The sequence below is a fragment of the Myotis nattereri genome (genome assembly GCF_964212035.1).
Source record: "Myotis nattereri genome assembly, chromosome: 4".
NCBI classification, from domain to species: Eukaryota; Metazoa; Chordata; class Mammalia; order Chiroptera; family Vespertilionidae; genus Myotis; species Myotis nattereri.
Window position 1 is genome coordinate 92,955,597 of NC_138079.1, and position 15,029 is coordinate 92,970,625.

General features: G+C 47.4%; 1 protein-coding gene across 1 annotated transcript in view; it reads right to left on the minus strand.

Annotated features, from left to right (window-relative positions):
- Positions 1-15,029, minus strand: part of SNX29 (sorting nexin 29) — a 447,929-nt gene that overhangs the window by 259,877 nt on the left and 173,023 nt on the right. The window contains exon 14 of the mRNA XM_081089509.1: positions 12,738-12,820. Within this exon, the coding sequence (XP_080945635.1) occupies positions 12,738-12,820 (83 nt within the window). The remainder of the gene's footprint in view (positions 1-12,737; positions 12,821-15,029) is intronic.

Below are 15,029 nucleotides of genomic sequence, written 5' to 3' on the forward strand. Positions count from 1 at the left end.
GGGACGGAACATGCAGATCAGCTCATGTCACTTCCCACTTTACGTTTTTCACCAGGTCCCCCAGGCCTAAGGATAAACCCATGCCTCCTAGCAAGTCGCATGGAGTGCTCCTTGATCTGACCCCTGCCTGTCTCTCCGGCTCATCTCTCCCCTCTTCCTCGCCCTGACAAAGTAAACCTGTCTGAAAAGTAAAACAAACCTACGCTAGAAGCAGAACCAAGAGGGAGAGAGACATGTCGTCCTGATAAATTGTGTGCACACCTGGATCAAGCCATACCTGCACTGCACCCTGTGCTTCTTAGTTCTATTGTTTTCCAAAGGGAGAAAGGCTCTATTACTGAATAAGGCTTCAGACTGCAACAGATCTTGAGGGAATCACATGTCTCATGGCTGCCTAGGCCAAAGCTCACAGAGCACTAAGCAGTGGACACGGTGGGAGTTCAGGCCAGGCAGGGGATAGTGTGTGCGTGTGCATGTGTGTGTGTTTAAAAAAAGAAGAAGAAGAAGGATCTTTTACCCTTTGAGACAGTATGGAAGGACCTAGAGCAGCGGTTCTCAACCTGTGGGTCACGACCCCTTTGGGGGTCGAACGACCCTTTCACAGGGGTCACCTAACATCGGAAAACACATATATAATTACATACTGTTTTTGTGATTAATCACTATGCTTTAATTATGTTCAATTTGTAACAATGAAATTGGGGGTCACCACAACATGAGGAACTGTATTAAAGCGTCGCGGCATTAGGAAGGTTGAGAACCACTGACCTAGAGAGTATTATGTTAAGGAAAATAAGCCAGTCAGCTAAAGGTAAGTATCACATGATCTCACTCATTCATATGTGGAATCTAATGAACAAAATAGAACCAGAGACACAGAAGCATGGAAAAGACTGACAAATCTCAGAAGGAAGGTGGGGGTTGGAGGGGGAGAAATTAACCGAGCAATTTCTATGTCTATATGCATAGCCCATGGACACAGACAATAGTGTGGTGAAGGCCTGGCGGGTCGGGGGAACAAGGGCAGGGTGAAGGGGGTCAGTGGAGAGGGGGGACATCTGTAATTTTTCAACAATAAAGATAAATTTAAAAAAAAAACTTTACAGCTAGAAAATGGTCCAAAGTAAAAAGAGTAATAAGTCATGGAAAACCAAGAAAAATTTTATTCTCCTCTGGGAGACCAAATGACATATAAAGAATAGCTTAAAGCTTAAGCATGTACGCCTGGGATCCACTGTTAATTGAGCCAGGAATTAGTTACTGTCCACGTGGATCTTACACGTGCATTGGCGGAGTTCACGCTATCTGGTTGCTGTCCACACCTTACACGACGACTGGCTGAGTCCATGCCATCAAGTTACTGCCCACACCTTACACACGGACTGGCGGAGTTCACGCCATCAAGCTACTGCCCACACCTTACACATGGATTGGCGGAGTTCACGCCATCTGGTTACTGCCCACACCTTACACACAGATTGGCGGAGTTCACGCCATCAAGCTACTGCCCACATCTTACACACGGATTGGCGGAGTTCACGCCATCTGGTTACTGTCCACACCTTACACACGGGTTGGCGGAGTTCACGCCATCTGGCTACTGTCCACACCTTACACACGGATTGGCGGAGTTCACGCCATCAAGTTACTGTCCACACCTTACACATGGATTGGCAGGGTTCACGCCACCAAGCTACTGCCCACACATTACACACGGATTGGCGGAGTTCACGCCCTCTGGTTACTGCCCACACCTTACACACGGATTGGCGGAGTTCACGCCATCTGGTTACTGTCCACACCTTACACACAGATTGGCGGAGTTCACGCCATCTGGTTACTGTCCACACCTTACACACCGATTGGCAGAGTTCACGCCATCAAGCTACTGCCCACACATTACACGTGGACTGGCTGAGTCCATGCCATCCTAAAACAACATGACAGAGAAGCAGAGATGTAGATGTGGGGCTGACTCTAGCTTACTCAAATGCTCTGGGCACTGACCAGTAGCTGAGCAACAGGACACAGGCCCATGTTCAATCCAATCCTTCATGCTGCAAGGCCACCCCAGATTCACAGGGAAAATTAAGCTTGGGAACACAAAAAACTGACTACCTTACTTCTTAAAAATAAAAGAGAAGGATGACTGTATCACCCAAACAGGGGGAGAACTTCAACGCGTTGAGTCGACACCACTGTTCACATTTTACTTCTCCCCATTTCTCCAGTGGAACTGGTCCCATTACCGCCATCATTAGCAAAGCCGGCACCATCATCTCCCACTTGTTCATCAAAGGCAGAGTAGCTGCTAACTCAGATGGGTGGCAGAAACAGCTAATGTCCCCTAGCAGCCATTCTTTCTTCCTTAACAAGAAAAATGCCAGATTTTGGCTGGGCATGTGGTGGTCTGGGTGGAAAACCAAGATTATGCTCCCCAGAATCCCCTGCAACTAGATGTGGCTACATAAAAGTGTCACAATCAAACTGCAGAAGAAAAGATTAGTGAACTTGAAGACTTAGCGATAGAAACTATCCAAGATGAAACATACAAAGAGGGAGAAAAGAAAAAAGCTGGGTAACCTGCCCAAAGTCACACTCATGGCAAAGGGCAGAGCCAGGACTTTCTGGGCCAAACCACAGTCTACACCTTCATGTTCTAACACTTCCCCGTACAGGATGCCTTCGTGAATGCTGACCCGTTCCCCTCTGGAAAAGTGGTGAGGAAGGAGGCAAGACAGCAATAGCCACCTTATATCCCATCAAACCCGCTTTCTGTCATCTTGGCACGTGTTGCCAGCAAGCACTTGACATGATTTACATTCACGTTGTACCACTGCCTGATTTTCTTATTAAAAACCTTAACAATTTTTTGTCATTTTTTTTTTTATGCCATCAGCTTTCTTCTTAGCTCATGAAGTCTATGTGTCAAGTAAGCGGTAGGGGTCTCCAAGCCCTTCAGGCTGGGGATGTTTATCCCAAGAGTGTTCACAGAGCAAAGAGCTATACTGATCTGGGGGAATATAGTGCTAAGTTCTAATAATGCTGGAGGGTGTGTAAATGATTTTTATTTTCTCTTTTTCTGCTTGTCTCTATCTTCTTTAATTCTCTAGAATGACTATGGTTTCATTTTTTAACAAGGAAAGTAAACACAAATTGTTTTCCAACAATAAAGTTGCTGAGAAATAATTTGAAGGCAGACTGCTTTTGGCCCCTGGGTGTATGTTTGGTTATTGTCAGTTCCAAGCCTTCATTTACTCAGAAGGAAGCCGAGACCGCAGGAGAAGACCTCAATGCTGTGCAGGCACCACTCCTGGTTGCCCAGCAATGAGACCCCTGCACTCTGCTAAGGGCATTACAATGAGACAAACCAGATGCAAATGAAGGCAAGAGTAATCAAATGCAGAGTTGAGCTTGGCCAATCTGGCTCCACCTGGAGGAAGGAGGGCCTTCTTTTGGAGGGATTGGGTCCTGGAATGATGAGGTTATGAGGAAAGAGTAGGGAGAAATGGGAAGGTAAGTGGGAAGCTGTCAAGGTGAGAAGTGTGAGGTACAGCACGTACCTATAATGCTCCCCCCACCCCGCCACCACCACCAGGTCAAGGGCACCCTGCAGCACATTGCATGGCTCAAGTCCACATCCTCACCTGTTCTGCTCACTGATTCCAGGAGCACAGGTTCCAGTCCCAACCCTGTCACGGAGTCTGTGAGCTCCATGTCAGGGGTCCTCAAACTTTTTAAACAGGGGGCCAGTTCACTGTCCCTCAGACCGTTGGAGGGCCGGACTATAGTTTTAAAAAAAACTATGAACAAATTCCCATGCACACTGCACATACCTTATTTTGAAGTAAAAAAACAAATGTTTTCGGCGGGCCACATGTGGCCCGCGGGCCGTAGTTTGAGGACCCCTGGGTAGATACTATGTGTCACTCACCTCTGCCTCAGGGCATCCACCATCCAGCCCACTACTCGCTGGCTGTGTGCCTTGGGCAACGACAGCCACAGCAACCTGACACTCACACAGTGGATGGCAGGGGCTGCAATCCAGACCATTTGGCCCCACTACACACTCTCACTAACCTTTCTAAGCTCCAAGTTCCCCACCTGTAAAGTAAGGATGATGACAATACCGACCTCACAGAAAGGTTGTCTATTAAAAGAAGTTAGCACAAGGCCTGGCATATTATCCATATTATCAATTATTATTATTATAAAGTACTCAACAAATTCATTTGTTCATTGACTCATTCATCTGCTGATCTCCTACCAGCTGCCAGGTATCAGTTTCAGAAGCTGGGTGCACAACAGTATCAAAACCAGGTCAGTCCCTACTCTCATGGAGTTTACATCCTGATCAACACTGATCAAATATGTCATTATAGGGGAAATAAACATTTTATATACAAAAGAAGCAGCAACACTATAGATCTGGAAGTGACACCTAGGGAATGATGGTGGGAGCCACAGAGAGCTTCTTGGGGCAGTGACGACGCGAACAGGAGTGTGACGAGCAGTCAGAGATTCCAGACAGAGTGAGCAGAAGGCAGAGGGGGGGAAGGCATTGTATTTCTACGGAAAGTGAGGCCTTAACCCCGTGAAATAACCCCAGGCCAAGAGACAGGCTTTCTCTCTTTATAGGACGTCTACTTTTCTGTTCAATCCAAGAAAACAATTTAGACAAGTCACCGCCAGCCGAGGTAACCAGCATCATCACCCACTTGAGCAAAGCAAAACGACCCGCCACCTTATGAAAGCTGTAATTAGAAACTTAAAACAGAGCCGTTTTCAGAACCAAAGTGGCATTTAACACAGCGGCCACCTGTCAGCTCCCAGGAAGGAGGGAAGCTGAACACCAAACAGGACGCTGACTGACAAACGCACGACAGTCAGCACAAAGCGAGACGGCTCTGAAGTGAGGATGACGACAATAAATACGTGTCTGGCCCAGGCCCCAAGGAGGCTGGGAAGCGCCCAGGTGCTCCTGTTCTGTTTCTGGGCCTTTGTTTCCTACCGAACAATAAAAAGGAAATGAACAGAAATCATGACTTGACAGCTGGCATTTCCAGACTATGGCTGTGCGGTGATTTAGGAGAGGAAAGCATGCTGCGGGGGACAGAACCGGGTGGAGCGAGTAGAACATTACCCCTTGTCAGGGTCTCCAGAGAGAGAGGGTCACTTCTAGGGCCACGGAGTGGATCCTCTCACAACTATGACCCTGGACCTTTGATGAAGCTGTGCCCAGTAGTGATGGCATTAAGGGGTGGCTGGGGGGTCCCGCCCATAAAATTTCCACCAACCTCACCTTCCCCAAAGCCACCTGGGGCAGAGTCTGCTGCCCACCTATCCAACAGCCAATTCCTTCTGTGCCAATTAAGCAACAACATTTCCCAGCATCCTTGCTAATTGAGAGCCCCAAGAGCTATAGAAGTCATTAGGGGACAGGGGGTGGAGGTCCTGAAAAGCTCCTTAAAAGTAAGCTCATTATCCTTAAAGTGTTAAAGCCTTATAGAATCCACCTGTGAAATGCACTCCCTGCCCTTTCCCCTTCCCCTTCTACCTCCCTGAAATACAGACGGGTGGATGAACACCAGCCACTACTGGGTACCATGAGGGAATCATGAGGATAATGAGCCATGTGCTAAGGATGCTAGAGCAAAAAGGAAAAGCAGCCTGAGTTCCCAGCGATCATACAATCACACTAGCCCTGGACTAAAGTACTTACTTCTGGGCTGGTGTTAGAGAAGAGAAACACCTTGTTTCTGCTGTTTGGGTTTTCTTTTTAATGCAGCCAAACCTAGTCCACCTGATACACAAGCCCAAATAAACGTACAAATTCAATAAAAACAAAGGGCATGTTACGAGAGGCAGTCTCAAGACAAGGTCCCCAAAACCCCTTTCTAACAAAACAACCAAACCTCTCGTATATAAAACTGCTGGAGCTACCGCTGTTTCCTTTGTCATCTGGCTGCATGGTCACCTGCATTTTTGCTCCCAACATCCTCTCTTCTCGTGTCAGAACCCATCCTGTTTCTGGGGGCCTGCCCCTCTCCCATTTTCAGTCCAGTGTGTCTGCATGGGCTGCTCCCACCTCACCCCCTGCCAGGAAGAAGCCGCGTGAGCCTGGCTTACACCCCCACGCCCACTTCCGATCCCAGGATTAGCTAAAGTGAGCCATGCCACCCAAGCTGGGCCAATCAGAGTTAATCTGGAAACATCTGTGGGTGCAATGAATAAGGACACCCTCAACTGCACTTATAACTTTTAATACTTTTTATTGATCTGAAAGAAATATGGAAAATTATCTATTAAATCTGGTGGTGAGCACATTGTAGATGTTGAGTACATTATTCCCTGGGCTTTTCCAGTAAGTTCTAATGTTTTAAAAATACAGAGCATGGGTTACTGTCCCCAGAGTGCCTTCCTGAGCGCTAGTAAGAGCCAGGAACTGAGGCCACCTGTTCAGATAGTTATTAAAAGATCAGGAAACTAGCTAATCACACAAATATTGTTTCACCAGGATAATGGGCTGCACGTTTCAAAGAGGTTTACTCTATAATTATCACCATAATTATTCACTCACTTTCAGAAATTGATGTACAGGTGTTCTGTTAATGTGCCTTAACCTTCCATGGCCTGGACGCCCTTCAAAATGCACCTCCAATCCAAAATAACGTTTGCCTGGTACGTTACATGTCATCCCTTTGAAATGTCAAATAATTCTATCAAGTCACCATTATTATGGCTACTCCTCAAAGGAAACTATTGGAGCTCTGACATAAAAACTTATTCCAGAGTTGGGAGCTAGAACATGCAGAGCTGAGAGTCCACCAGCTCCCCCACTGGAAAACCTGGGCCAGCCTTTGCCTCCATGCTCTACTACCCCTTCCTCAGGCTCCTTCCCGCGTTTACTGTGGAAGGAGGAGCCTTCATAGAAGAAGAAAAATATGTCATCTGCATGCCTTGCCTACACTCGCCAATGCGACTGGGAAGTGTGTCCCCAAGTCTGATATCCAGTTCCGAGTCCCTCACACTCTGACCCAGTCCCCGCCCCCGTGTGGCTGCTGGCACACGATTAGATTTCAGTCACCCAGAGAGAAGAGGGGAGTGGGGTGGATTTTTCCTGAGACCAGGTCAAGGAGCAGATGCTAGGCAGTCAAGCCACCTGGCCAGGCAGAGTCCGCCCACCCAGGCAGGCATCCCTTGGGTAGCCGTCACACACCACCTCTGAGGTACTATACAGATCGGTGGGTGATTGTTGCTTGACTTCTTCCTAGGCTAAGCGGATGACTGCAATGTTTAATTTCATGGGTCAATATGGATGGGCATTTCCAGATATTTGGAACCCAGATATTTGGTCAATCAGTAGTCTAGATGTCACTATGAAGGTATTTTTTAGATATGACTAACATTTAAACCAGTACACTTGGAGTAAAGCAAACTACCCTCCATAATGTGGTTGGGCCTCATTCTACTCTGCAGATTTTGAAGCTTCCAGCCTCCACAATAGCTTGAGCCAATTCCTTCAAGTCAATCAACTCTAGATAGATAGATGACAGATAGAGAGAGAGATAGATAGATGTGTATGTATGCATATATACATGTGTGTATATACATGTATGTGTGTGTATATGTATGTGTGTATGAATTGGGGTATTACAAGGGGAACCAGAAACACCTTTCAGAAAAGGGAGAAGGACAACATGGTCTCTTCATCCCAATTAATGACTGACTAGAAAATCAGTTATTTTTGACAGACATACCTTTGCCACATCCTTAGACACTCTTTCTACTGCAGACTCTTACAAGCTACTGGGCATTCCTTCTGAGACTCTAAGAGCACAAACCCAAAAATAAGAGTACTGGGTAGGTATGAGGTTCCTTTCTAAGGAGCCGCACAAATGGCTTAGAAGATGGAAACCACGTGCATCGAAGTGAGTGCCCAGAACAGCAGCATGAACCATGCTCCCTGCCATGGCATTAGCATTCTTGCTGCGGCAGCAGCCCAGCCAGACACAGCCCTTCCCAGACCCCTTTGCATCTAGGTGGGGACATATGACCAGTCCTCACCAATGCATCATGAGCAGAGTGTGTGGGTCACTTCTGAAAGAAAGGGGAGTAACAATAATTATCATCCTCTTCCTCCTACGTAGTATGTAACATCACTTCTCCAAACGTTGTTCCTTCTCAGAGAATGCTGTTCCCATCTACGTTAACTTGCTATCACTCTGAAATCATGCCTCAGAGGATTTGAATAGAATCTGGCAACAGGTGTTGATTAAACACTGACTGTACTTGGCCAACACACACTAAAACAAGTTTTAAATTGCAGCTCATCTTCTCTGTGTGGTCAGACTACATACACAAGACAGAACAGCAAACTCCCTCGTGAGAGCAAACAGTGGAATGCTTGGCTACTACTCATCATTAGTAACAGGAGTTTAGGAAACTGAAAGGGCAAGGGTGATTAGATTTAAGTGACAGGAGAAGAGCTGGCTCTCACAATAAATGCAACATCTGGGCTGGTGAGGATAAGGGGAGTGGCATTTCCAGAAGAGGAAATCGGATGAGCAGAGGATCAGAAAGTGGTCGGGGGGGGGGGGGGGGGGGGGCGCACATCGGAGACAAGCGTGATTGTGATGAGGAGCGAGAGGGAGAGGGTGCTGGACAGAGATGAAAAGGCCACGTTTCAGTGGAAGGTGAAGAGGTGAGATGTATTAACACTCACGTTGGATCCCGGAGAGGGCAGGGTGGGTGGGCACAGTGGACGCACTGCATTAGCTCAAGCAGTGATGGTGAACAGCTTCCACTGCACTCCCTGCCCCCAACCCGGTCCTCCTCACTGGTGGGACCTATTTAGAGAGGCAAGTGCTGAGACCAAATCTGAATTTAAGAGAAGAAAAAAAGTCACCTTGATTGAATTGAGACGGCTACTGCTGGTGGAGAATCAGAGAGTGCTGGCACATTTGCAACATACTGGCTGACCCTGAAGGCCATTAATTCAAAATGACATCCTCCAAGGCTGTGGTTCCAAGGGGCCAGGCACTGGGATGTTTAAAACTCCCCCAGATGACTCGATGTGGAGCCAAGATTAAGAACCAGGGCTCTACATGGGAGAGAGGGCAGAATGGCTTATAAGGAAACCAGTGGGAAGAGCAGCTCCCTTCTGCCGGGTTGCTGAGAAGATTAAACCAGAGCTGCTGGCAGCCTCTTGCCAGCATGAGATCACCTGCCTGAGAATGGAGCCAACACACAGTGGGGCGCAGACCTGGGCATCAGTGCAAGGAGCCCCATGTGTGCGTGTGTGCACCTCTTCCTGCTCTGCACTCGTGACACAGCACAAGCCTGCAATCAGCACAGTGGGTGCATGCACACCATGGGAATCAGCAAGCACTCTTTCCTCCCCAGAGGGCTGGGCATTAAACCTTTACCAGCACTAGCAGCCAATACATGAGGGGGAGGGGGAGGGGGAAGGGGAGAGGAGGGGGAGGGGGAGGGCGAGGGCAAGGGCGAGGGCGAACGAACTAAGAAATGCAGGAGAAATATAATCCTGATATTGTTTGAACACCTGGATCAAGCCGTCCCTGCAGATGGGAACTCCTAACTTCTGTTTTGTTTAAGCTGAGTTAAAGTGAATCTTATGACTCTTGTCACCAAAGAATAGTGAAACCGTGGGAGAATCAAGTCATGTGCTAAGTGTAGCCACAAGGATCCGAAAAATCTGGTTGGAGGCACAGCAGAAAGCAGTAGTTAGAGGGGCAGGGTACATCACTGGGTGGCACTGCTGAGATCTCATAGCTGCCATGGACCTTCGGTCACCTGGCCAGGTCCTACAACAGCTGCTCTTAGGTTTCCACTCCTCGTGTTATAAATATTAATGGAGTGCCAAGGGGTCAAGCATTGCTCAAGGTGCTTTGAACACAGCAGGGAACACAGACGAGGCCCCTGCTCTTATGGACTGTCCAGTGCAGGGTGGGACAGACAGCAAAGAAGGAAGGGAATCCACAACCAGGAGCCTTTGAGGTGCTGACAAGTGCTGTGATGACGATAAAGGAAGTGATGGAATAAAGAATGAAGGAGAAGGCACAGGGTGAGCCAGGGGGGTTAGAGGAGGTGGCATCTGAAAGAGACCTGCTGGCCTAGGCAGGCTCAGCCACGCAGAGACAGGGAGGAGCAGTCCAGCAGAGGGACAGTCGCTGCAAAGGCCCTGAGGGAAGACTCAGCCTGAAAGCCAGTATGGCTGGGGTGAGACAGCAAGGGGAGGGTGGAGGGAGATGGGGCCAGAGCATGGGGAAGCCCCAGATCACACCGAGCCTGAGGCCACCACCAAAGAGTGCGCATGGGGTTCTAAGCAGCAGTGTGATGGGATGGGATTCATCATTCCATGAGGCTGGTGTTTAGCCCTCTAGAGCCAGACACAAACACGCAGTCATGAGCTAGCTTTCCTTACGACTCAAGAAGCCGGCCTCAAACAAAGATGTCCTTGCTTTGTGCCCACTGGGGGCAAGAACATGAGGCTGACCAAGAAGAGACAGCCCAAGGCCTACATAATTGAGGCTGAAACAATGTCCCTCTAGAACCTTCTCACCCATGACCAACCATCTCCTTGACTGTCGAGCCCTCTTTTCTGGAGCCCAGGGAACCAAGACCCCGAAGTGAGAGGATGAAGTACATGCAGTGTGGAACAGGGGGTCAGAGAGCAAGCCATATGCATGCAGAGATGCAACACGTGAGCGAGGTTTATGACTTCGTGTTTTATTACCACTTTTGTTTCTTAGAGCAAACTTTTAAAGAATTGCTCCCAAGCCTCCCTCATCCATCAAGTTCCTCCCAATAAATCTCCCGATTACTCTGATCGCCACTCACAACAGGCCATTTCATCTCCCCCTGTCCCTGAGCCTACAGCAGATTAATTAAAGGGGACGCCAACAAGAGCTTGCAGCCTTAAATCCATCACTACGGGACGGGCCTGTGGTGGCCGAGACAGATGACAGTGGAGTGAACCTAGTAAGAGGGAGGGTGAGAGGAAGAGCCTCACACACAGCAGCAGACACTGCGTATCTGGAAAGGCAAACTCCAGAGAAACAACTCCCTCCCCGAGGACAGGATGGATGCCGTATGCAGTAAGGAGCGAACCGATGGCCAGGACCATATTAGCTTTCAAAACTCAAGTCAAGCTGGAAAAGAGGGACGGGGATTGGTGCAGTTGTTGTTATAATCAACAAGAAGTTCAGAGTTGGACTATCACATCAGGTACAGCTGAATTCAAGGGCTCAAAGGACCTGACCAGACTCGGTTCCTCTCTGCCTCTCAGCTCAGGTCCTCTCTCTATGTGATGGCCTCATCCCCAGCCTCCCAGGCCCAACAGAGAGGAAGAACCCTTTCTGTGGCCTCCCAGCGCCTGAGACCCAGCGAGAGCACCAGCTAAGTCAAGTGCAGGGCAGAGGGTGGAGCCCCACCTCTGTCACTGGACTGACACTGAGTGAGGATGCTGGTCATATGAAAACCAGAGCAAGTGGGGCGGGCACTACAGAGGACACAGATGTCCACTACAACAAGAGCTAGCAAAGGCACATTTGCAGAATGCCTTTAAGAACTGTTCTTTCATGATGGAAAGAGTTAACTGGTTCCAGTGCCCATAAAATCAGGATGCTGTTAAAATGCATCAACTCTACCCAACTGAGAATCTCAGCAATCAGGTAGGAGGTGGGAAGTGAGGCTGAGGGCATTACTGTGGTGGAGGTCTCCTCACAGGCACATGGCCCCAGGATGGAGGCCCTTCACCAAGAGCTGTGATGACTGCAGCTACTGAGGGGCCACCTGAGGACGGTCCTGGGGCAGCAGAGCTGGGGCAGGAGTGTGGATCAGTGAGTGGACGCCTCCTCCGTTGCATCTGACCATCTGAAGAAAGGCTGTGTCAGCCAAGTAATCAATTTTCTGTCTACTTGTATTTCTGATTAATATTAATAATGGCTAACATTTACTCAGTACTTACTCTATGGTAGGCATTATGCTGTCTACGTGGATTGCCTCATGAGGTAGGCATTATCAACAAGTCCTACTTTACAGATGAGAAACGGAGGTGAAGAGAGATTAAGAAACTGAACCTTTGCCGAAACCGGTTTGGCTCAGTGGATAGAGCGTCGGCCTGCGGACTGAAAGGTCCCAGGTTTGATTCCGGCCAAGGGCATGTACCTGGGTTGCGGGCATATCCCCAGTAGGAGATGTGCAGGAGGCAGCTGATCGATGTTTCTCTCTCATCGATGTTTCTAACTCTCTATCTCTCTCCCTTCCTCTCTGTAAAAAATCAATAAAATATATTTAAAAAAAAAAAAAGAAACTGAACCAGAGCTGGGCTGGAAGCTGGTCAGCCTAAGTCCAGAGCTTGAATCTCTGCTGCGTTGGCGTTCTGCTGCTTTCACCCCTAGCCTATGCGACTTAATCATGCTGCAAGGTTCACTACCTTTTAAGTGGTGTCCCAAGACTCTAGACTTAAAATTCCCTAAGTACACAAATTGATATGACTGTTGTTAATAATCTAGCAAGTTAAGTCTTACAATATTAGTTTAACAAGAATACACAGCAGGGTTTTCCATCTAATTAATTTTTCAGAATCCTGCTTTTCTAATCCATCTGCATATGCACTTGTTACCTGTTGAGTGTCTACTATGCGCCAGGCATGGGGGTGATAAAGATGCAAAGGCTGGGCCCCCACCCACCCTGGCTGGTCTCCCCCTCACCTTCAGCTGTTTGACCTTCTCTTTTCAGCATCTGGACAGCTCCCACATACTTCTTCAGCTGGACTTTGAGCACCTCATTTTCCCTGCAGGTAGAAGAATGTTTAAAAAAATATTTTAAAAATTTGGCAATTAGACTGAAGGCAGGGGTTGGGGGCGGGGGTCTGTGTGAAAAGATGAGTTAGCAAAGCACATTTGCAGAATGCCTTCAAGAACTGTTCTTTCATGATGGAAATGCGCTAACTGGTTCCAGTGCCCATAAAATCAGGATGCTGATGTGCTATGCTCAGGTTATTTGAATCTATCAATCTGTTAGGTAACTATTCTGTGCCAGGCACTCTATAATATACTCTCCATTTACAGAAGAACAAACCAAGTACTGTATATTCAACCTGGGGGATACTCTTAATATCTTTATTAACTACAAAATGTACTGGATATTCATTATTTGCCAGGCATCATGTGAAGTCTTTAGGTATCTCATTTAATCCTTCCAAGGCATTATCAGAACATCAATTTTAGAGATGAGGCATAAAGAGGAGAAGCAGTTGACCAAGTCTACCCCCACTCCCCATGTAAGACCGTGCTGTGAGCATGGAACTCAGGCTATAAGCCCCCACGCTCTGCTCAATTCCCTCTCCAGGTACACTGGCTAAGAAAAAGAACATGGGAATCAGGGGCAGAAAACTATCATTTGTTGAGTATTTATGACATAGCTCAGACTATACATACATATGTGACCTTGATGAATCAAGCACGCACTCATTCATTCATTCATTCTTCATTCAGTGGGAAAAGGTTTATTAAGTGCCTATGATGTGTCAGGCACGATGACACTATCATATTCTTCCCATGAGAGTGGAATTGGGATATGGATCAGGTCTCCAACCATGGTCACAAGTAAGACACACTACTGAGATCCAAACCTAGGTCTGTCGGACCCCAAGGCTCAGTAGAGCTTTTCTCTGTCTCCTGTAGGATTTGGACTTGGCTGCTCACCAGCTACCCCAGCCAGAGGTGCTTCCTCCACATTTTTGGTTCTGCTCCTCCCCTCAAAGCCCTTATGCCTGAATGCCTTTGGATGAGCTAGAGCATTTCCTCACAGCAAAACAGCTGTAAGATTGGGTTTCTTTTATGCTTATAAAAATAAATGTAAAAGTAAAAATGCTCACTTGAAAATACTCAATTAGAACACATTTAAGAAGGAATGTGAAAATCAGCTGAAAATCCAACACCTTGAAAATAAATCCAACATTTTTATGACTTTTCTATCATACCCCTCACTAGACATGCATGCATACACACACACACTCCTAAATATAATTTTATGTGGATGAAACATCTTTCACACTCCTTTAATCTTTTCCTGTTCAAAGTGTTATTCCCTTGTTTGCTATTCCATCACCATTTTCCCATGGTAATCAATCAATGTTAAAAACCTGGTATACATATTAATGCCGCCCTCCACGCTCACAGTCACTAACTACAAACCTGATATACTCAGGTCGAGTTTGCTTTATAAAACCGGATTATAAATTTTTCTACAACTGGGTTTGTCTCATTTAAGAACTCACCACTAGAAGCCTCTAACTCGGTCTATTTATGGATGCAAGTGCCATTCCTTGATATGGATAGCCCACAATTTACCAGGAGAAAGCCTGAGACTGCCCATCGCTGGCTCTGCCGTCTGCTTTCAGTGCACTTGACTACATCTCTGCCCGCAAAGACAGTGTTGTGTTTGTATTTTGCTTTTCTGCACTATTTTGGCAGAAAGAACATCCACACCAACTGCGGATATACTACCATATACTCAGGTGTTCCCTGAGAACTCCACACTCATCTCAGAAGCTTCAGAGGGAGAGTACAGAGGAGCCCCTTAATTAGCTTCCTCCCCCTTGATAACCTACCATGGGTGTGTCTACAGGTATCTGGACTTTCTCTGTCTGTGATATGAATAGCAAACATCTGAAGCTAAACAACTAACAAGCCCTGAAAAGGCCTATGGGAGAAAAAAATATTCCCGATGTACGCGGATTTACACTTGTTTCCTTGGGCTCCCTAACCAGAGTCTTGTCACTCATCCCAGGCTAGCCCTAATCTCCACCTGTGAATGCAAGTCGCATATGACCTGAAAACTAAGGAAAGGACATTTATATGCATTTCTATGTGGTATAATTCAACATGGTTTGTGGCAGAGCGTCCCCCAAGAGGCAGGCTGGGCAGGCTCACTCCGGCCGGCTGACAGGCACATCACGTCGACATCTGGCTGCTCTGTCTCACTTGCTCACACCACAC